The following is a 22,838-nucleotide window of genomic DNA, read 5'->3' as shown; positions in this document are numbered from 1 at the left end:
AAACATGATTTTGCTTTAATTAACCCACATTTGTCCATGTGATTATTTTATCCCGAATTATTTTTTCTAGAAGTTTCCCCACCACCGACTTGGGTAGATAATTCTCTGTAAACTCATTGCAGTCAATGTTTGAAAGATGCATTCGTTCAGGAACCACACATCGCCCACTTCCGATTTAGCCAGTTGGTGAGCGGCACCCAGTGACCTTTGACATGTCAGCCCATGACGTCAACGGAGTTTCCGGGTGCGGTGACACGGGGTTGGGGTTGGGATTGAGAGGTTCGGTTGGAGTGGGTCGGACAGCGGCTGGAACCCGAGGGGAAGTAGCGACCCTGACTGCAAGCTGGCTCCTCTCAGGTAACTCGGGGCCTCATTAATGTCGTTCACTACAATCCACGGGAGCAGCCGAAAGTGATGGTGGGCGGGAAACCGTTGACTTTGATTGACAGCGGTGCGACCAATTGGGATAAGGCGCATCCCGGCCGCTGTGATACCATTGGCCAATTGTTGCTAGGGCGGGAACTGCCGGGTAACAGGGTTGGTTCAGCGGCCGTTAGTGGGGCCTGCTGTCGATGGAAGCGGCCTTTCCGACTGGCAAGGGCTAATCGGGTGGCTTGGCTTGTGTCCACTTCCCTGAAAGGAACGTGGCCTGCTCAGTATCTCGCTTGGATTCAGTTGAGATCTGAAGCGGGATCGGAGCCGGTGACTGAAGCTCCGCCCCATTCCTGTGACGTCATCGCACCCTGGCGGCCTGGGTTCCAAACAAGGTCCAGGATTTCCAGACAAGTGGATTTAGTAATTGGGGTGTGTGTTTATTTAATTAGTGTCTTTATTACCCGTATTTGCGCCTATTAAATGGGAAATCCGGATAGTTTTACTGCTGAGGTCAGATAGAGAGAGGAAGTGCTTGAGGGTCTGACATTACTGAAAGTGGATATATCGCCAGGGCCGGATGGATTGCATGGCAGGTTGTTAAAGGAAGCAAGGGAGGAAATAGTGGATGAGCTTCAAATTCTCATTAGATACAGGTGAGGTACTAGATGATTGGAGGTCTGCAAACGTTGTACCATTGTTTAAAAAGGGTGCGAGGGATAAGCCAGGTAATAGGCCAGTGAGTCTGACCTCGGTATTGGGTAAATTGTTAGAATCTAGTCTGAAGGACAGGAAAAACTGTCATTTAGAAAGGCATGGATTTATTAGGGGAAGGTCATGTCTGATGAACTTGATTGAGTTTTTTGAGGAAGTGACAAGGAGGATAGATGAGGGTAGTGCAGTGCATGTGGTATATATGAATTTTAGTAAAGGCAGGGCAGACTGGTCAGTAAAATGAAACCCTATGGGATACAGGGGAAGGTGGCAGGTTGGATTCAGAATTGGCTCAGTGACAGGAAACAAAGGGTAGTAGTCGACAGATGTTTTTGTGAATAGAAAGTGGTTTCCAGAGGGCTCAGTGTTGGGTCCTTTGCTGTTTGTGGTATATATTAATGATTTGGACTTAAATGTGAGTGACATGATTGGGAAATTTGCTGATGACACAAAAATTAGCTGTGTTGTTAATAGAGGAGGAAAGCCGTGGACTGCAGAATAATATCATTGTTTTGGTTGAGTGGGTGGAAAAGTGGCAAATGGAATTCAATCCAGAGAAGTGTGAGGTATTGCATTTGGGGAGGGCAAATAGAGGAAGGGAATATACGATAAATGGGAGGATATTGAGAGGGGTAGAAGAAGTGAGAGACCTGGAAGTGCATGTCCACAAGTCCCTGAAGGTGGCAGGACATGTGGATAGAGTGATGAAGAAGGCATATGAATTGCTTTTCTTTATTGGCTGAGGTATAGAGTACAAAAGCTGGGATGTGATGCTGGAACTGTATGGAACTTTGGTTAGGCCACAGCTTGAGTATTGCATGCAGTTCGATCACCGCATTACAGAAAGGACATAATTGCTCTGGATAGAGTACAGAGGAGATTTACAAGAATGTTGCCAGGGCTTGAAGGTTGCAGCTATGAGGAAAGATTGGATAGGCTAGGGTTGTTTTCCCTGAAACCGAGGAGGCTGAGGGGTGACTTGATTGAGGTGTACAAAATTATGAGGGGCCTAGATAGAGTGGACAGGTAGGACCTGTTTCCCCTGGCAGGGAGGCCAATTACCAGGGGGCACAGATTTAAGGTGATTGGTAGACGGATTAGAGGAGACTTGAGGGAAAACTTTTTTGTGGGTGTGTGGAATTCGCTGCCCGGAATGATGGTGGAGGCAGAGACCCTCAATTCTTTCAAAAGGTACCTGGATATGTATCTGAGGTGCTGTAACCTGCGGGCCTATGGACCAGGTGCTGGTTTATTTGGTCGGAACAGACACGATGGACTGAATGGTCTTCTGTGTTGTACATTTTTTGTGGTTCTAGATGGCAACTGTATTTCCTTGTAAATTTCTGACTGCAAATTAGAAGAACCCAGCATAAAATAGGGCCTCTATTGAATTGTGACCCAGTGCAGTTTGATGTCTGTAGTTGATATATTTACATTAGATTCAAGTCTTTTTATATATGTACAGATGATGGAATTCACAATAGAATTTGTTCCTCTCCCTTCCCCCTCTATAATATATTGTCTTACAGGAGTGAGTTTCACAGGTACTGGTAGCGTTATGGTATCCAATCTGTATGAATTCTTCTTGTGTGATCTTGGTTGGTCAGTTTTGGCTGGATACCAAGTAGTGGAGCGGCATCACAGCCGAGATGCATCCAATGCTGAATTTAATACATGCTTGCACTAGCTACTAGAGGTCACTGGACAGAATTCAGGAGCAGGAACCATGGATACTTTTCCCTCCCCTTTCCTCCCTCAATCCTTCTAAGGATGCAGAGACTAATTGTAAGGTCCCTACCACTACTTTAGATGAGGTAACCTAACTCAACACAGGCCCCTGATATAACCTATGACCTTTCTAATCTTTGTGGCTGAATTACTTACTGTCCAACCTGGCTGAGCCATTAAAGCAGCTCACAACACATTATAAAAATAGATTGGGACTTGTAGAGAACTTGGGTTAATTAATTAGAGAACATTCCCAGTCCAGTTGATGAATGCAGTACCACATGACGGAAAGCTACAGACTCCTCAGAGGGGCATAATATTACGGTGCATCATATGCCAATCCCTATAACAATATGCTTCGAGCTTGTTTCTGAGTAGAGGTGCTGAATGGAACAGAATCCCTGACTCAAATTGGATGAGGCTGTGTACTGAATGAATTTGAACCACTGAGGATATCCTACCTGAGTCTGAATCAGTGAACACATTGAGGATGTCTTACCCACATTGGAATCAGTAAAGACTTCTTCAGATCAATGGTTTAAATTAGTTAGAATTTGGAATACAACACAAATACCTCAAAAGTAAAGACCTGCTACCTGACCCGAACCCGATGGGACCCGATGATGTTCGGGTTTGGGTTGGGTCGGGTTGCATTGCACTTCCGGGTCTGACATTCGGGCTTGGCTTGGGCCGGGTTGGACACGCTCTATCACAGGTAAGTGGCTCCACTGTTAATTTAATTTTTCCACTAGAAAGGTGTTTTTGTTAGTTATTTTAAGTTTGTGAAGATAAGCAACAAAGTGAAAAACGGAAGGTAAGTTAACTGATGGTCAGGTCGGGTTGGGCGTGGGAAAAATGGAAGGACTCTGGCAGTGTCGGGCTCTGGTCAGATGTGGTTCTGTTGGTCTCAGGTTGGGTTTTTTTTACAGACTAGAGCAGGCCTTTACTCAAAAGTAAAATACAGGCCTGTCCACATCTGAAAAGCAAGGAAACAAACTGCTGATGGAGCTATCTTGTATTTCTGGTATTTTCTGTTTTCCTGCAGTCTTTTATTTCTATCTCAAATAAAGTTCATTTTATGTACATTCCTCATCTCCATGGAAGCAAATTTCCACATGAGTGGAAATCCCACAGTAAGGGCCCCTTCCAAAATGACCTACTTTTTGTTCGGGTGCTGATGGACCTGCATTTTAGTTTTATTTCGATTCTCATATGGCATTTCTGGAGGAAAATCTACTCTCTTGCTAACAAAAAGCACACAGTGACATAGAGATCACATTATACACAGGGTATTGATTTCTACTTGGCCCACAGTGCAAATACCACAATCTCTGCTTTCTACCTTTATAAACACAAAGATGTTCTCACATAAGTATACTCGACACTAGAAATTTCCAGAACCTTTCCCGATGACTCAGTTAGTTTATATAGCGAGTACCCAAGTCATGTGGAAAGCTTCTAGGTTCTTTCGCGGTCTGTTGGGTTAGCTGATCTCTAGCATAGCAGCAGTATGACTGGCCTTATCATTCATCCATTACGAAGGGGGGGAAAAAAAAGTCAAGGTTTCGTCACCTGATCACTAACCAGTGGTTGCTGCTGCAGAAAAGAGGGGTGACTGAGCTTGTGTGGCAGTATTCCAGTAAAGAGAACTGACAGTCCCTATGGGACAGTATCCCAATACTGAGAAGTGACTGTCCCTCTGGGTAATATCCCAGTAAAGGGGAGTGACTGAGCCTGTGGGACAGTATCCCAGTAAAGATTCAGTGTCATGAGTGGAGAAAAATTGTAACATATATCAAAAGAAGAATCATTTGCAGATGTTGTTTTATGGCATAACCAGTGGGTTTTTTTTTTTCAAAAACTGAAAATTCCCAACTTGAGTTTTTTCATGTAGTGCTCTAGGATACAGTGTTGTCAGTGTGAAATCACGCAATATTCTGGTTATGATCTAACAGACTAGAAATGTTTTCTAATGACTTCAGAATGGTGGAGTCTCAGATTGTATTAAGACCTTATTTTGCTTTAATTTACTGGAGCAACTGACTCGATGGGTATGATTCAGCAACAGAATCGGCTGAACTGGGACGAGCTTTGTGTAGAGTTACAGATGAGTTATAAAAGGATTGTAGAATCTGCAGTTATTGTGTCCTGGGGTTTAACAGTGCTTTACACTATGCATTGTATGATCCACCTAGTAAAAGTGCCTTTACTGAAGATATAGTTTTACTTCAGTATTCCAACATTTACCGCAATGTCTGACTAACTGGGTAATGACTACTGTGTAGAGACACTGACACATACTGTGAACATCTGAGTCATGGGGCAAGCTACCAAAATATTTCCCAGTGGAAAGTGCAGCTTCCCATGGATTCCGCAGACAGATAAAAATCCAGCTGCCAGCAGAACGCCATAGTCGGTCAGAGAGACACTGTCCATTTGAAATCGTTGGCTGTGCTGCATATTTAGATGAGGATATTGCTGTGGAGCAGCTGAGAGTGAGCTGCATGGGTAGAAGCTTACACGGTGCATTTTCCCGACAGTGATACTGTTCAGAGAAGTTTAACAGAATTCGCAAGTAAGACTACTATTTACTCTATATTAATTGCATCCTGTTGTTTTATTTATTTGGATTTTCTCTTACTGTGCCAGTCTCAATGGGGTTTGTGTTCCCTGGGCACTGACTCCCACTGGGGTTTGTGTTCCCTGGGCACTGACTCCCACTGGGGTTTGTGTTCCCTGGGCACTGACTCCCACTGGGGTTTGTGTTCCCTGGGCACTGACTCCCACTGGGGTTTGTGTTCCCTGGGCACTGATTCTTAGAGTGGGAACTTCAGAACTAAGCCAACATCTCTCATATATGTCCCAGCAGGGATCATTCATTTGTAAACAGGATTATTTTTTCATCCTCCCTATCTTGCAGGCTGTAAGGCCAATTGTAACTGCCCCCCCGAGCTATGCTGGCTCACAACAGCTAGCTCAGCACAACCAAGGTTGAAGCTCGGACCTTGTTGCACTATTTGACTTGGATACTCAGTGGATTAGCTCCGTGTGGGAGCTGTATTTTCTGTTTTAAAAGTTAATGTAAGAGTTGTATCGTGTTGGTCGCTTGGTAATTGTGGAGCCATAGTGTGCCTCGCTATTTTTGGGATCAAGATAAACAATGTTTCTCTAATGCAGATATTTATATTGTTTCTACAGCTTGGTTAAGGCAATATTGGCGATACACAAAGTTGCTGCAGCATCAGTAGGAGAAACCGTTTCTGTAGAAAGACTGTTAACCAACTGCCTGATCACTGGACTTCAGCATCCTGCGGTTGGCGCCACAAGTACCAGAACCTGAGTGTCCTGCAACATTTGTATCGCATGCCCAGGTTTCTTCAGGGACTGCTATTATAGCCAAAGTGATCCTGAATTTATCAAGCACGACAAAATAGTTTGTAACAATGAGTGAATTCTGGTTATGTTTTAACTGCTGTATTGCAGAACAACCACAACCAGTAAGTATGTTTTTTAAATGAATGACTCCCATACTTTCAACTGTTTACTGAATTTATAATAATACAGGGCCATATGGATGCATGTTGTGGCTTGTTTTATAGAGAAGGAGTGGGGATTAGAGTGGAACATCTGCTGTCAGCTTTGTATTCCTGGACACTCTTTGTGCACAAGTTTTTGTGGGGGTGGTGTTTTTTTTATTCTTTCATGGGATGTGGGCATTGCTGGCAAGGCCAGCATTTGCTTCCTATCCCTAATTGCCCTTGAAAACTGAATGGTTTGCTCGGCCATTTCAGAGGGCAGTTCAGAGTCAACCACATTGCTGTGAGTCTGGAGTCACATATAGGCCAGACTAGGTAAGGACAGCAGATTTCCTTCCCTAAAGGACTAGATGGGTTTTTACAACAATTGATAGTTTCATGACACCATTATTGAACTTTCAATTCCAGATCTTTATTAATTAATTGAATTTAAATTCCACCAGCTGCCGTGGTGGGATTTGAAACTGTGTCCCCAGGGCATTAGCCTGGGCCTCTAGATTACTAGTTCAGTGACATTACCACTATGCCACCATATATAACACCAACCATATGTAATGACGTCTGTAAAGCTTATTTACCCCTAAAAGTACTTTCTACACGGACTAAACTAATTGTACAGGAATCATATTTACGTCGGGTGTAACTTTCATCATGAGAATGCTTCCAGTGGCTGCTTACATTAATGGACCCACTGTATATTCATCATAGAATCATTTACGGCACAGAAGGAGGCCATTCGGCCCATCGAGTCCATGCCAGCTTTCCACAGAGCTTTGCAGTCAGTCCCACTCTTCTGCTCGATTCCCGTAGCCCTGCAAGTCTATTTCTCTCGGGTGGCCATCCAACTTCCTCTTGAAGTCAGTGGTTGTCTCCGCTTCCACCGCCCTTGTGGGCAACAAGTTTCAGGTTATTACCACCCGCTGCATAAAAAAATGCTTCCTCATATTCCGGATACATCTTTTTCCCAAAACTTTCAATCTCTGTCCCCTAGTCCTTGTACCATTTGTTTTTCCTAGTCTAACTTATCTAAGCCTGTCATAATCTTGTACATTTCTATTAAATCTCCCCTCAATCTTCTTTGTTCTATGGGGAACAAACCCAACTTTTCCAACCTAACCTTGTAACTAAATCCCCCATCCCTGGAACCATTCTACGAAATCTCCTCTGCACCCTCTCAAGGACTCTCACACCCTTCCTGAAGTATGGTGACCAGAGCTGGAAGCAGTACACCAGTTGGGGCCTAACCAGAGCTTTATAAAGGTTCAGCATAATTCCTTGCTTTTGTACTAAATGCCTCTATTTATGAAGCCCTAGATCCCATAAGCTTTACTAACCACTCTCAATATGTCCTGCCACCTTCAAAGATCGATGCACATGCACCCCCAGGTCCTTCTGTTCCTGCACACTCTTTAGAACTATGCCATTAAGTATATAGAGTCATAGAGTTGTACAGCATAGAAACAGGCCCTTTGGCCCACCGCATCCATGCCGACCATATATTGCCTCTTTCTATTCCTTCTGCCAAAATGCATTACCTCACACTTGTCAGTATTAAATTCCATCTGACACCTGTCTGCCCACTCCGCCAGCCTATCTATGTCTTGTTGCAGGAGGTTCATATCATCTTCACTGTTTGCCCCACCTCCAAGTTTGGTGCCATCAGCAAATTTTGAGATTCTACTCTATTCCAAGGTCCAAGTAATTTATATATAGCTAAAAAGATTCCTCCAGTCTGATGAGCAACCGTTTACTATGACTCGCTGTTTTCTGTCCTTCAGCCAATTTTTAAAATTTAATTAGACACAGACCCTCCTATTGCATGAGCCTCAATTTTGTTAACCAGCCTTTTATGTGGTACCTTATCAAATGCTTTCTTAAAATCCATATAAACAACATTCACTGCATTCCATCAACCTTCTCTGTTACTTCATCAAAAAATTCAATTTGATTATTCAAGCACAATCTGCCTTTTACGAATCCATGCTGGCTCTCAATTAACTCGAACCTCTCTAAATGTGCATTGACATTATCACTGATTATTGTTTCTAATTGATGCAATGCCGTCACTTTGCCACTGACATATCCATGTGTTAAAGTGGTGCAGGATCTCACTCCTGATTTCGGTACCTTTTTTTTGACAGAAAAGGCGGCGACGGATAGACAGGAGTATGATCGGAGAGCCAACAAATTTTGTTCACACATCACACATGGGGGCCGGAGATATGTTTGGGGATCAAATGAGCTCTGTAAGTGTATCTAAAATGTTTTGCAAGGTTACTAAATCTTTTATTTTGTCTGCTTTGCAACTGATGTGGAGCTGAGAGGATGATCAGGTATCTAAGAGCTCCTCGGCCACACAAGCTGCATGAGGTCAGCCACAGTGATGCTCCCGGCCTGCCTGCCTTGTTTGTTAGCACACTGCCTCAGTGAGATTGGAAATTAATTGTATGGGGAGGCTGCAGATGCTAATATTAGTTTTATTTTAATGTCACTATTCACCATAGTGTTGCAGTACAAGGGAATTCAGCTGTCAATTTGCAGTGTTACCCCAGTGACTACTTCAATTATTCGGATTCAAGATATGAAAGACTTTTTCAACGTTTTGTGTTGAATAAGCCAGGGTATAAACAATGCTGGGTGAGCCAGGGTATAAATGGCCCATGGTTACATAGAACTACATAGAAATTACAACACAGAACCTGGCCATTGGGCCTAACCAGTCAGTGTGTGTGGCTATCTTCCACGTAAGCAGTAGTGTTAATCCCATGTGCCTGCCCTGTTCATTTTATCCCTTTATTCCCCTTTTATTTCATTAACCTATCTAACCTATTTTAAATGTTGACATGGTTTCCCCTTAAATTACTAACTCTTGGTTGTGCATTCAACAGTCTCATAACCCTCTGTGGTTAAGAAAAAGTTCCTCATGCTAATGCTTCACCATTTATGAAAGATCCATGGCTAGCAGGTACCAGAACATAAATGATCCTAGGTGAGCAGCTGCCAGGTTATACATGGTCCTGGGTGAATATAAAATACATAGAACTACATAGAATTTATAGCACAAGTCATGTAATTTGGTCCAACTGGTGTTTATATACCACATGTGCCACCTCTTCCCACCCTGGCCCCACATCCCTCCATTCCCTTCTCTCCCATGGATCGACCCGCCCCACTTAAATGCATCGGTGTTATGTGCTTCACCCACTCCATATGGCAGCAAGTTTCACCATTGTGTCAAAGAAAAATCCTCCTAATTTCTTTTATTAGATTCCTTAGTATCTATGACTCCCTGAATCTGGTCTCAATTCTGAATGGAATCAGTTTGTCAACATCCACCCTATTGAACCCCTTCATAACTTTAAAGACAGCTACCAGGTCTCCTCTTTGTCTTTTCTTTTCCAGATAGTTGCATCCTCTAAATTCTGGTTACATCCTTGTAAATCTTTTTCTGCACTTTCTTCAGTCCCTAAATATAATTTATGTAGTATAAAGACGAGAACTGCACACAGTATGCTTAAGTGTGATATAATCAAGGTTCGATATAAATTTAACGTTACCCCCTTGCTTTTGTATTCTGTTCCTGTAGAAATGAAATCTAGTTCTTTGTACTCTTTATGGCCTTAACAACTTGTTTTCCTACTTTTATTGATTTATGTATTTGTATTCCCAGATTTCTTTGCTCCTCTACCCCATTAAGTTTCTTAACTTCTAAGAAATGATGGCCTCCTCATTCTTCCCAAAATGAACCACCTTACACTTCACAATATTGAATTTAATTCGCCATTTATCCACCCATTCTGCAAACCATAGAACCATTAAAAAATTGCAGCACCGAAGGAGGCCATTCAGCCCGTCGTGTCTACCCTGGCCGAAAAACCTAGCTTCCCAATCTAATCTCACCTTCCAGCACCTGGTCCATAGCCTTGCAGTTTACAGCACTTCAGGTGTATGTCCAGGTACCTTTTAAATGAGTTGAGGGTTTCTGCCTCCACCACTGATCCTGGCAGTGAATTCCAGACACCCACCACTCTCTGGGTGAAAAAGGTTTTCCTCGTGTCTCCTCTAATCCCTCTAACAATCACCTTAAGTCTGTGCCCCCTGGTAATTAACCTCTCCGCTAGGGGAAACAGGTCCTTCCTGTCTACTCTACCAAGGCCCCTCATAATTTTGTACGCCTCAATTAACTCACCCCTCAGCCTCCTCTGTTCCAAGGAAAACAATCCTAGCCTATCCAATCTTTCCTCATAGCTGCTACTTTCAAGCCCTGGCAACATTCTTGTAAATCCCCTCTGTACTCTCTCTCCAGAGCAATTATGTCCTTCCTATAATGTGGTGACCAGAACTGTACGCAATACTCCTGCTGTGGCCTAACCAGCGTTTTATACAGTTCCAGCATTACATCCCTGCTTTTGTATCCTATACCTCGGCCAATTAAGGAAAGCATTCCATATGCCTTCTTCACCGCTCTATATATCTGTCCTGCCACCTTCAGGGTGTTTCAAACCTGTTTATGTCTTCCTTTATTTTGGCGCAACCGTTCACGTTTTCAGCTTTATCCCTCAATTTTGTTCCGTCCACAAATTTTGACATCATTCCTCCAGTTTCTGAGTCCAAATGATTTATGTGTAGGGTGAAAACAGTGGTCCCAGCACAATCCCTGCAGGACACTACTTCGCACTTTCTGCCAGTCCAAGAAGCTTCCCTTGACTCCTACCCTCTGCTTTCTGTTTTGTAATTATCTTTCAATTCAATCTGCCACCTAGTCCCTGACTCCACACGTCCTGACCTTTTTAATGAGTCTCTTATGTGGCACCTTGTTGAAGACCTTCTGAGAGTTAATTTATACCACATCTACCGTATTGCCCTTTGTCTATTATTTGTTATTTCTTCAAAGGTTTCAAAAAGGTTTGTTAAACATGACCTTCCATTTAGAAATCCATGCTAAATTATATTCTGTGTCTCTGGATGCTTTGCTATATCGTTGATAGGCTGACTTGCCTATAGTTCCCTGGGTTAGTTCTATTTCCCTTTTGAAGATAGGAATTTCATTTGCTGTTCACCAGTTATTGTTCCTTTGAATGCTTCTGAATTCTTATATATGGCTATGAGTGCTTCTGATGTCTGCTCCCTAGTTTCTTTGACTATCCATGGATACAATCCATCTGGACCCAGGGTTTTGTCCTCCTTTGTCAGCCATGGTAGCACTCTTGCATCTGTCACAAGGTTGTGGGTTCAATTCCAAGACTTGGGCACAAAAATCAAGGCTGACACTCCAGTACTGCACTGTCGGAGGTGCTGTCTTTCAGATGAGATGTCAAACCAAGACCCTGTCTGCCCTCTCGGGTAGACATAAAAGATCCCAAGGCACTATTTTGAAGAAGAGGAGGGGAGTTATCCGCGGTGTCCTGACCAATATTTATCCCTCAATCAACATCACCAAGACAGGTTATCTGGTCATTATCACAATGTGGTTTGTAGGAGTTTGCTGTGTGCAAATTGGCTGCCACGTTTCTTACATTACAACAGTGACTGCACTTCAGAAGTACTTTATTGGCTGTAAAGGGCTTTAAGACATCTGGGGGTCATGAAAAGTGCTATATAAATAAAGTTTTATTTTCTTTAGGTTTTGGCTAGATTGTCTATTATTTTCTTTCTCTTTTAACTGTTAGAATATCTCTTGATTTCTTCTACCACATGTAATTTCCTCTTCAGTAAAAACTGAGGCACGTATCTGCTCATCATCCCTGCCATTTCATTATCATCTCCTGTGAGTTTATCTTGCTCATCCCTTAGTATGCCTATTATCTTTATTGTCCCTTTGTTTGGTCCTGCCTGCAGAAAATTTTACTACCTTTTAGATTTGATATTTTCATTCCATCTTTCCTCTTTACCTTCCTAATTGTTTTTAAGCTCTTGCCTAAGCTCATTATATTCCCTTTTGACATGCTCTCCTTTCTTATTTATATACCTTGGGTGTGCCCTTTTCTTTAGTTTACATTTTACCTTCACTTCTATTTATCCATTATTTATTTATTTGACTAGGCTGTTCTTATTTTTTTAGTGGAATATATTTCTGCTAATCTCTATTGATCTCTCTCCCAAATATTACTCACTGTTCTACTTATTTTACCTTCTTCCAATTTACCTTCCTTGGCTCTATCTTCATTCCTTCATAGTTGACTTTTTTCTAGTCTAATAGTTTGGTCTTAGTATTTTCTATATCTTTCTCAATCGTTATCTTAAACCTTATAATGATCACTGCTCCCCACATGTTTTTCCACGCTTACGTCTCCTATCTTCTCTGCTTATATAGTGAGTCAGTCAGGAGTCTTATGTACACTATAAAACTCCATCCCCTGCTGCTCTTTCTCTCCCTCTGCCAGTTTATTTAGGAGTATTTGAGATCCCATACGACATCATATATTTGCCTACATATTTCTCTTTCCACTTCCTTCCCACTATTTTGTGGTCTGTATTGTACCCCTAATAATGTGACCGATTCCTCCTTTTGTCTTAATCTACATAGATTCTGTTTCTGTCTCTTTTGTTAGTCATGTCCTTTCTTGCTTCTGCCATTATGTTTTATCTGATTAACACAGCAACCCACTCCCTTATTCCCTTACCTGTTATTTCTAAATACGTCATAGTCTGAAATATTTAACTTCAAATCCTGTCCCATCTGCAGCCTTGTTTCTGTTATCCTTACTATATCTGCTTCCTCGCATTTAATTATTGACTCCAATTCCTTTGTTTGTTGGTGCTCTCTGTATATCAGTATACAGGTAATTTAATATGCTCTTATTTTTCATTACTCCTGCTTTATTTTTGTCGGGTATTTTATTACTTCACATAACCTTGTCTATTCCTTGAGTATTTGTTACCTTTATTCCAGTCTATATTCTGATCTTTGCTCTCATTTCTATTTTTTCTTATCTTTAAGTTAGTGCTGTATGCACCTGAGCCCTTCCCTCCCTCCTTTATTAGTTTATAGTCCTGTCTACCGATCTATTTATGCTTTCAGTAGTGAGTACATATTAGGACTTAAATCATCCAGAGAGAGTCCTACCAATAACAATTTGCACTTTTTAAAGTAGAAAACGCCCCAAGTGGCTTCACAGTGGAATGAAGGAGAAAAACTAGATGCTGAGCTGAAAGAATGAGATATTAGGAAAGGTGACCTCGAGCTTGGTCTAAGAGTAAGGTCCTAAAATAGAGAGAGTTGGAGTGGCAGAGGGTTATTAATTTTAAAATGTGGGGGCCAAGGCAGCTGAAGGCATGGTCATCAATGGTGGGGCAAAAGGAGGAGGTGATGTGTAAGAAGTTGGAATCTGAGCCAATGGGGGTTTGTGAAGGGTGGGCAACAATCACATTCTTCCTCTCCACCCACCCGCATATTTGGTGGAACGTTGAAGTCTTGCTCTCATCTACAGACCATGCACCAAATAGAAGAGCAGATGAAAGGTTCTAATATCACACAGTGCCGCTCAGTTTTCAGGCGGGAGGGAGGCATGCATGCAGCCAGTGCACCAGGGAAAACTCTTGGATAACCTACTTCTGATACAAATTTGTGATTCTGAGACATGTCCTAAAATGTTGTAATGGTGGCACCTAGTGGCAAGCTACCAAATTTATAATTAAAGTACCAGGCTAAAACAGGTTGTCTGTCCTATTTTTCTCCCTGCCCCTCCCCTTTTCCCCCAGTGCATTGACTCATGTTGGGGTACATTTCCGGTATCACCCAAGTGACTGTTCTTCATGTGTGAGTTCAGAAAATGAGTATTGCCTATTCAGCTCTGGGGCAATCCCACCCTTACCTCACATTCACATATTTCAGCAAGGGTCATGAAGAACTTTTTTTTTTATGCCTGGTCTGTAGGCACTGAGGTCAACTGTAGTGCCTGAGCTAACACTGTACAGGCCGTAGATTGAACCTGGTACTTCTATCTCTGCCCATTCACTTACAGCAGAAAATGCTAAATGAGAGATCAACTGATTGACCTGCTGTAGAAGTGACCACTCTTGCTGCTAGTCCTGAGGGAGTTAGTGACCGAGGCCTGATATTCGGAGAAAAGGTAGTCTATAAAAGACAAATATTTTCAAAAAATGCTTGGATTTTGAGCAAGCCTAAGTGAAAGATTACAGTGTTCACAAGATTAATTAGAATTAAAACTACAGGAGGATAATTGATAGTACATTATTACATTAACCTAATTTCTCATACTAATAATCTTTCTTTCTGTCACAGATGAATGACGTACATGGCCAAATGCAATCTAAAGGCGGCTACAGCGACACAGTGCCAATTAGTATTCAAACAATGCGGCTTATCGATACGAGATCAGCGTAGCATTACTCAGCTATCGAGTTATACAATTCAGGTAATTCCATTAGTAAGTATCGCAGTTACTGTGGTACTGATTATAGACTCGAGTAAAACTATAAACAAATATCTCTATTACCATGGTGCTGAGTTACAGAACTCCGGTAAACACATTAATAAATGTCACTATTACTAAGTTACTGAGTTAAAGAACTCTGATAAACCCATTAATAAACATCACTATCTGCTTAAACAGCAGTTGTACTTTTTTATCTGCTTCACTGTTGAAGGTGCCAACTGTTGCTAGGGGACAACACATCAGGCACCAGCCACTCACCTGAGTGCCCATTCATCATGAGTTCTAGATGGAGTCCCGGCAAGGTATTAAACCATGGAGGGCATTGCAGTTAAGTCTGATTCTATCCTTAACATCAACACACATGCACTTTCTGTCAGAAGTTACTAAAGACCTGACTGATTTTTTTTCGCCCCTCCCTGACTCCTGGAGGTTACCCTGGCTTAAAACAAACTCAGCACAACCCGGAGGTCAAAGCTGGGACCTCCCAGTCTGTATACCTCATTACCACCACTGAGAGAATTTCCCAGGCAAGAGATAAAATCGACTGAAAGATGTAGACCCATGCAGGCCAGAAAATCTTTTTTTTTTTAACTTATTTTATGTCATATTTTGCAGTTCTAAAAAAGTATTTTTTATAATTGCCTCATCATGGCTGTTTTTCCAGTCCCACTCCAGCTACCTGTTTGTTTATTTCCAGCTGATTAATTATCAGTAATCGAGATTCTGACAAGCACTTTGTTTTCACAAACTTAAGTTCTTGTCACAACTTATGGTGATGCTTTGGTGTCAACATTTACAATTCTAAATTGCTTTATTAGTTTTGTCCATTCAATTTTACTATGTCAGCTGTCAGTATTGTTGCAGGTTGTGACCATTAGTTGGTTCTATGCGGCAGGTTTCTGAAGTCTCCCAACTCTATTGTCAACTTCTGTATATGAAAAAAAATTCATTAACTGATCAGTCAATGGTACAAGCAATTTACTAGTATATAATTAACATTAGTGTACTGTTCTACACTATATATAGTATTGAATAAATTAATGTGTTTGTATACAATGCTACACTGTAGTGGATTTCATTATTACTGGGTCAGTAGTAGTCTTTACCCTTACCATTGAGTAAAAATTTGACCAGCAGTTAGAGGAAAGTTTGTTTAGTAACTAATCATATTTTGGATATGCAAGTTTGGTTCTTTGCATAGGTTACATGTACAAGCAGTTTCCTAAGGTAGAACTCAGTTATTTATTTGAATTTTTTTTAACCAGGATTGTACCACCTCGCTCCCTCTTACTCCATAATTTGAACTGACTCTTTTGATCCAAAAATAAAAGCATTATTTGAGCTAGTTGCTTTAATTTTTCCCTCAAGAATCTACTCAGTCTAATTAATCTTTTATAATTATTTTTCTTAGCCCAATACAGCAGCGAACTCATCATTGTCTGACAAATTCAGAATCCATTTTGTGCTTCCTCCCCTTTCAGTTTGCTGTGGTTATTACAGTAATTACCTTACTGCACAATGGCTGGCAACTTAACATTAAAAAATGGAATTTGTTCTTTCTATTAGAAGCCCAACAAGTAAAAAGTGACCTTTGTATTCCCTGATGGTTCACTGACTTTATTCAGTGAGTGGCTATAGACAAGGTAGGTCTGGTCATGGGTTCCATTCCCAGTTTCTGCAGCTTTCTGATCACAGCTGACCATTATAATTGGCCCCAGCGTACCCAGCATAGGATGGGGAAAAAATCAGCCATTGTTTCCTCTCCTGATGACTAACATGATTCTGCAATGTGGTCCAATGTGACTGTGACCATGATTGGTCACACAATCCTCCTCCAACACCTCTCTTTCATTTTCCAACTGAGTGGGGCTGCTCTTGCCTGGTATCACTCTTATCTATCCAGTTGTAGCCAGAGAACCTCCATCAATATATTCTCTTCCTGCCCTTGCAACGTTCTCTCTGGAGGCCCCAAAGGATCTATACTTGGCCCCCTCTTATTTACCATACCATAGGAGTTATGAGCAAAAGTAGGCTGTTCGGCCCATTCCTCCAATTCTGACCTCTTGTGCATCTCCAACTTTGCTCGTCCCACCATTGGCAGCTGTGCCTTCAACCATCTAGACTCTAATCTCTGGAATTCCCTCCCTAAACATCTCTTTCTCGTCGTCTGTCTCTCCTCCTTTTCAGATGCTCCTTGAAACTTTCATCATAGACCAAGCATTTGATCATCTGTCCTTCTTTAGCTTGCTGTCAGTTTTTTTTCTGATTATGCTCCTGTGAAGTGCCTTGGGAGGTTTTACTACATTAAAGGCGCTATATAAATGCAAATTGTTGTAACCAGTGACCCCTTGCTGGAAAGTGCCTGTGTGGCGACATGGGCAGAGGGCAGGTTTGTCTGATACCCTCCATGTCTTTGTGGAGTTTTGGGGGCATAAATCAGTCGATTATTCTTTTCCGGCAAAGGTTTAATTCTTTTTTTTATTCTTTCATGGGATGTGGGCATCGCTGGAAAGGCCAGCATTTGTTGCCCATCCCTAATTGCCCTTGACAACTGAGTGGCTTGTTAGGCCATTTCAGAGGGCAGTTGAGAGTCAACCACATTACTGTGGGACTGGTAAAGATAGCAGATTTCCTTCCCTCAAGAACATGAGTGAACGAAATGGGTTTTTATGACAATCCATGATAGTTTCATGGCACCATTACTGAGACTACCTTTCAATTCCAGATTTTTTAAATTAATTCATCATAATGATGCAGTGGCATTTTGGTATTATCACTGGACTAGTAACCCAGAGACCCAGGGTATTGATCTGGAGACATGGGTTTGAATCCCACCATAGCAGAAGGTGGAATTTGAATTTAATTAATAAATCTGGAATTAAAAGCTAGTCTAATGATGGCCATGAAACCATTGTCGATTGTTGTAAAAACCCATCTGGTTCACTAATGTCCTTTTAGGGAAAGAAATCTGCTGTCGTTACCTGGTCTGGCCTACATGTGACTCCAGACCCACAGCAATGTGGTTAACTCTTACATGCCCTCTGAAATGGCTTAGTAAGCCACTCGGTTGTGCCTAACCGCTACAAAGTCAATAAAAAGGAATGAAACCGGACGGACCACCCGGCATCGACCTAGGCAGCGGAAACGACAATGGCAAACCCAGCTCTGTCGACCCTGCAAAGTCCTCCTTACTAACGTCTGGGGGCTTGTGCCAAAGTTGGGAGAGCTGTCCCACAGACTAGTCAAGCAACAGCCTGACATAGTCATACTCACGGAATCATACATTACAGACAATGTCCCAGACACTGCAATCACTATCCCTGGGTATGTCCTGTCCCACCGGCAGAGGTGACTGGACAGTGGTCTACAGTAGGGAGGGAGTTGCCCTGGGAGTCCTCAACATCGATTCCAAACCCCATGAAGTCTCATGGCATCAGGTCTAACATGGGCAAGATAACCTCCTACTGATTACCACCTACCGCCCTCCCTCAGCTGATGACTCAGTACTCCTCCATGCACTGAGGATGGCAAGGGCACAAAATGTACTCTGGGTCGGGGACTTCAATGTCCACCACCAAGAGTAGCTCGGTAGCACCACTACTGACCGAGCTGGCCGAGTACTAAAGGACATAGCTGCTAGACTGGGTCTGCGGCAGGTGGTGGGGGTTCCCGCACGAGGGAAAAACATACTTGATCTTGTCCTCACCAATCTGCCTGCTGCAGATGCTTCTGTCCATGACTGTATTGGGAGGAGTGATCACTGCACAGTCCTTGTGGAGATGAAGTCCCGCCTTCATATTGAGGATACTGTCCATTGTGTTGTGTGGCACTATCATCATGATAAATGGGATAAATTTTGAACAGATCGAGCAGTGGAAAACTGGGCATCCATGAGGCGCTGTGGGCCATCAGCAGCAGCAGAATTGTACTCAACTACATTCTGTAACCTCATGGCCCGGCATATCCCCCACTCTGCCATTACCATCAAGCCAGGAGACCAACCCTGGTTCAATGAAGAGTGCAGGAGGGCATGCCAGGAGCAGCACCAGGCATACCTCAAATGAGGTGTCAACCTGGTGAAGCTACAACCCAGGACTACTTGCATGCCAAACTGCGTAAGCAGCATGCAATAGACAGAGCCAAACGATCCCATAACCAACGGATCAGATCTAAGCTCTGCAGTCCTGCCACATCCAGCCGTGAATGGTGGTGGACAATTAAACAACTAACTGGAGGAGGTGGCTCCACAAATATCCCCATCCTCAATGATGGGGGAGGCCAGCACATCAGTGCGAAAGATAAGGCTGAAGCATTTGCAACAATCTTCAGCCAGAAGTGCCGAGTTGATGATCCATCTCTGCCTCCTCCTGATGTCCCCAGCATTACAGATGCCAGACTTCAGCCAATTCGATTCACTCCGCGTGATCTCAAGAAACGACTGAAGGCACTGGATACTGCAAAGATTATGGGTCCTGACAATATTCCGGCAATAGTACTGAAGACCTGTGCTCCAGAACTTGCCGCGCCCCGAGCCAAGCTGTTCCAGTACAGCTACAACACTGGCATCTACCCGGCAATGTGGAAAATTGCCCAGGTATGTCCTGTACACACAAAGCAGGATAAGTCCAACCCGGCCAATTACTGCCCATCAGTCTACTCAATCATCAGTAAAGCGTGTGAAGGTGTCAACAACAGTGCCAACAAGCAGCACTTGCTTAGCAATAACCTGCTCAGTGACGCTCAGTTTGGGTTCCGCCAGGGCCACTCAGCTCCTGACCTCATTACAGCCTTGGTTCAAACATGGACAAAAGAGCTAAACTCATGGTGACGTGAGAGTGACTGCCCTTGACATCAAGGCAGCATTTGACCGAGTATAGCATCAAGGAGCCCTAGCAAAACTGGAGTCAATGGGAATCGTGGGGGGGTGGAAACTTTCTACAGGTTGGAGTCATACCCAGCGTAAAGGAAGATGGCTGTAGTTATTGGAGGTCAATCATCTGAGCTCCAGGACATCACTGCAGGAGTTCCTCAGGGTAGTGTCCTAGGCCCAACCATCTTCAGCTGCTTCATCAATGACCTTCCTTCAATCATAAGGTCAGAAGTGGGGATGTTCGCTGATGATTGCACAATATTCAGCACCATTCGTGACTCCTCAAATACTGAAGCAGTCCGTGTAAAAATGCAGCAAGACCTGGACAGCATCCAGGCTTGGGCTGATAAGTGGCAAGTAACATTCACGTCACACAAGTGCCAGGCAATGACCATCTCCAACAAGAGAGAATCTAACTATCTCCCCTTGACATTCAATGGCATTACCTATGCTGAAGTCCCCACTATCAAAATCCTAAGGGCTACCATTGACCTGAAACTGAACTGGCGTAGCCATATAAATACAGTGGCTACAAGAGCAGGTCAGAGGCTCGGAATCCTGCGACGAGTAACTCACCTCCTGACACCCCAAAGCCTGTTCACCATCTACAAGGCACAAGTCAGGAGTGTGATGGAATACTCTCCACTTGCCTGGATGGGTGCAGCTCCAACAACACTCGAGAAGCTCGACACCATCCAGAACAAAGCAGCCCACTTGATTGGCACACCATGCACAAACATTCACTCCCTCCACCACCGACGCACAGTGGCAGCAGTGTGTACCATCTACAAGATGCACTGTAGTAACGCATCAAAGCTCCTTAGACAGCACCTTCCAAACCCACGACCTCTACCACCTCGAAGTACAAGAGCAGCAGATGCATGGGAACATCACCACCTGCAAGTTCCCCTCCAAATCACACACCATCCTGACTTGGAACTATATCGCCGTTCCTTCACTGTCGCTGGGTCAAAAACCTGGAACTCCCTTCCTAATAGCACTGTAGGTGTACCTACACCACATGGATTGCAGTGGTTCAAGAAGGCAGCTCACCACCACCTTCTCAAGGGCGATTATGGATCGGCAATAAACGCTGGCATAGCCAGTAACGCCCACATCCCATGAATGAATGAATTTAAAAAAAAATTGACTTTAAATTCCTCCAGCAGCCATGGTGGGATTTGAACCTGTGTCCCCAGGGAAGCTGCCTGACTCTCTGGATTATTAGTTCAGTGACATTCCCACTACACCACCATCTCCCCATTGTGTGTTCATAAACATTTCTGTAACTTCCCGCTATCTGACCCAGCTGCATCTGATGCAGCTAGTATCTGAATGAACTATATCTGACTGGTGTCAGAGCCAGCTATATTTGACCCCTATCTTAAAGTACATGTTGTTTCTCTTTTCAGATTCCTCTATCTTCCTAAAGTATTCCTCTGATCCATTGCTCCTCCCTGTCAACGAAGTCAAGATGAAGTTTGTGCTTTGCATATTGAAGGACTCAGCATTGTGTTAAAAGTGGCCACATTCCTTCAAGGGGAACCTGTTGCTTGCAATACCAGCTGAATGTATATGGAGAAACTGCCCCTTGTGTTTCCTGAACGGAACTACATTTTTTTTCTAATATTGCCTGAATCTATCAAATTGGAGGTTTTTGTAACGAGTTTGTTTTCTAACTTGCAATATATCCTGGAGTTGTAGATTCCCACAAAGTGGAGGATTGTAGCTTTTGTCAGACTGCAAATGACTGTATCTGTGTTTGGAATAATGTTTAACTGTCATGTTCTGTAGTTTTATTCTATGGACAGACTTTCTTTTGATGCTGTCAAAGGCCCTGGATTTTAGTGTGGAGTTGCAACTTGAGTGAGATGCAGGAGTTCAGGTGACTCGATAGGGATAGAAACATTTTGATTGATACTTCTTTTAAAAATGCTGATTTTTTTTTAAATTAAACCTCCCTCCCAACTTTCAGCTTTCTCCTCTCCACTTATGAAAGTGCTGATTCCTTGCTGGGATACCTTTCCCCAGTGCTGCCTCTCACTATGGTAGTGTCCCCCAGATCATGGCTGTTGCTGGGGTACAGTTCCCTGGGTGTTACTCTTGCTGGGGTACAGTTCCCCACGAGCCAGTCACCTGCTAGTGTCTCACTCTGATATCCAGTTTTCTTGTGTCAGTGAATGTTCACAGACCATTGCATTGCAGAGGACATTCCAGCCAAGGCCAATTCTGTCCTCTCCTCACGTCCAGGTGCACACTTTCCAGCAGGAATTACTGGACAGAGGTCCTGCGTGAAAACCCTGAATGATTTCCCCCTCCCTATCTTAGCAGTGCTGAGGGCAACTGTAGCACACCTGCTGGTGCCCTTTGCTCAGTCCCAGCTGAAAATAGTTAAGTGGGGCTGGGGTGGAGGGAGGAACTTTGCCAATCCTGGTGCTGTTCCTAGTTTCTGTGCCAAAAGGGGATAGGAATGCTCAGTTTACTAATTTGCTGTTGTGTTTGATGCTGTGTGATCACTGAGAGTAAGTCATTTATTGAAGGTAGCTGTGTTGTAGTGGAATGTGAAGCATGAATGTAGCCTCTGAACCTGCACTGACTCTGCTGCTTACTTTGAAAACATGAAGTGTGATTGCTGAAAATGAGAGGAAAAACACGCACAAGCTGGGCGAATACAACCACTGCCTCTGCATGGACCCACCTGCGGGGTACTAATTCTCAGGTTGATTTCTATGGCAGCTTGTAGTTGGACAGCAATTGACCTATCACTGGAATCTCTTGTGTGGCTGTTTGCGCTCTAGAATATTATAATTTGACTGTTTTTAAAAAACAAAAATCACATGCAATGCATTCCTCTTGCTACTAGCTTTTGGTGACCTGCTGTAAAGCAGGCAACATACAGAGACAGAACAGGAACGACAAAGTTCCTGAACAATTCTGCTTGCAAATTTGGTTTGAAAGATCCTAGTAAAACATCCATCGTCCCCTGTTTATTCACGGGTGGTTCTGTTGTCTAATGGCAGCAAAACTCTTGTATGACCAACAGGTCCTTGGCTGTACTGGGAGCATGCTAATCACACCGAATCTGTGATTTTACAAAGTAAGGAACATGTGGGATCTCTGCACAGTTTCCCTACTCAAGTAAAATCATACATGAGACAGCAGTGTCTCGTGGTCGTCAATAGATATAGCATAATTTACCAAGTCCAAAACTGGACGGGA

At 43.1% G+C, this 22,838-nt stretch overlaps 1 protein-coding gene across 3 annotated transcripts; it reads left to right on the top strand.

Annotated features, from left to right (window-relative positions):
• Positions 1 to 221: 221 nt before the first annotated feature.
• Positions 222 to 21,564, top strand: LOC137351712 (CDC42 small effector protein 2-like). Of its 3 annotated transcripts, none has more exons than XM_068016447.1 (5): positions 222 to 357; positions 6,013 to 6,311; positions 8,492 to 8,596; positions 14,596 to 14,740; positions 21,032 to 21,564. In XM_068016447.1, exons 2-4 carry the CDS (start codon positions 6,258 to 6,260, stop codon positions 14,695 to 14,697), a joined length of 261 nt encoding a protein of 86 aa, XP_067872548.1. In that variant the 5' UTR covers positions 222 to 357; positions 6,013 to 6,257; the 3' UTR covers positions 14,698 to 14,740; positions 21,032 to 21,564. The 3 variants fall into 3 exon arrangements, with proteins under 3 accessions (XP_067872548.1, XP_067872546.1, XP_067872547.1); XM_068016445.1 differs by having other exon boundaries at positions 224 to 357; positions 14,596 to 14,728; XM_068016446.1 differs by lacking the exon at positions 222 to 357 and adding an exon at positions 523 to 804 and having other exon boundaries at positions 14,596 to 14,728.
• The last annotated feature ends 1,274 nt before the right edge of the window (positions 21,565 to 22,838 follow it).

Source organism: Heterodontus francisci, chromosome 36 (assembly GCF_036365525.1).
Source record: "Heterodontus francisci isolate sHetFra1 chromosome 36, sHetFra1.hap1, whole genome shotgun sequence".
NCBI lineage: Eukaryota > Metazoa > Chordata > Chondrichthyes > Heterodontiformes > Heterodontidae > Heterodontus > Heterodontus francisci.
This window is presented reverse-complemented; position numbering and strand designations above follow the sequence as displayed.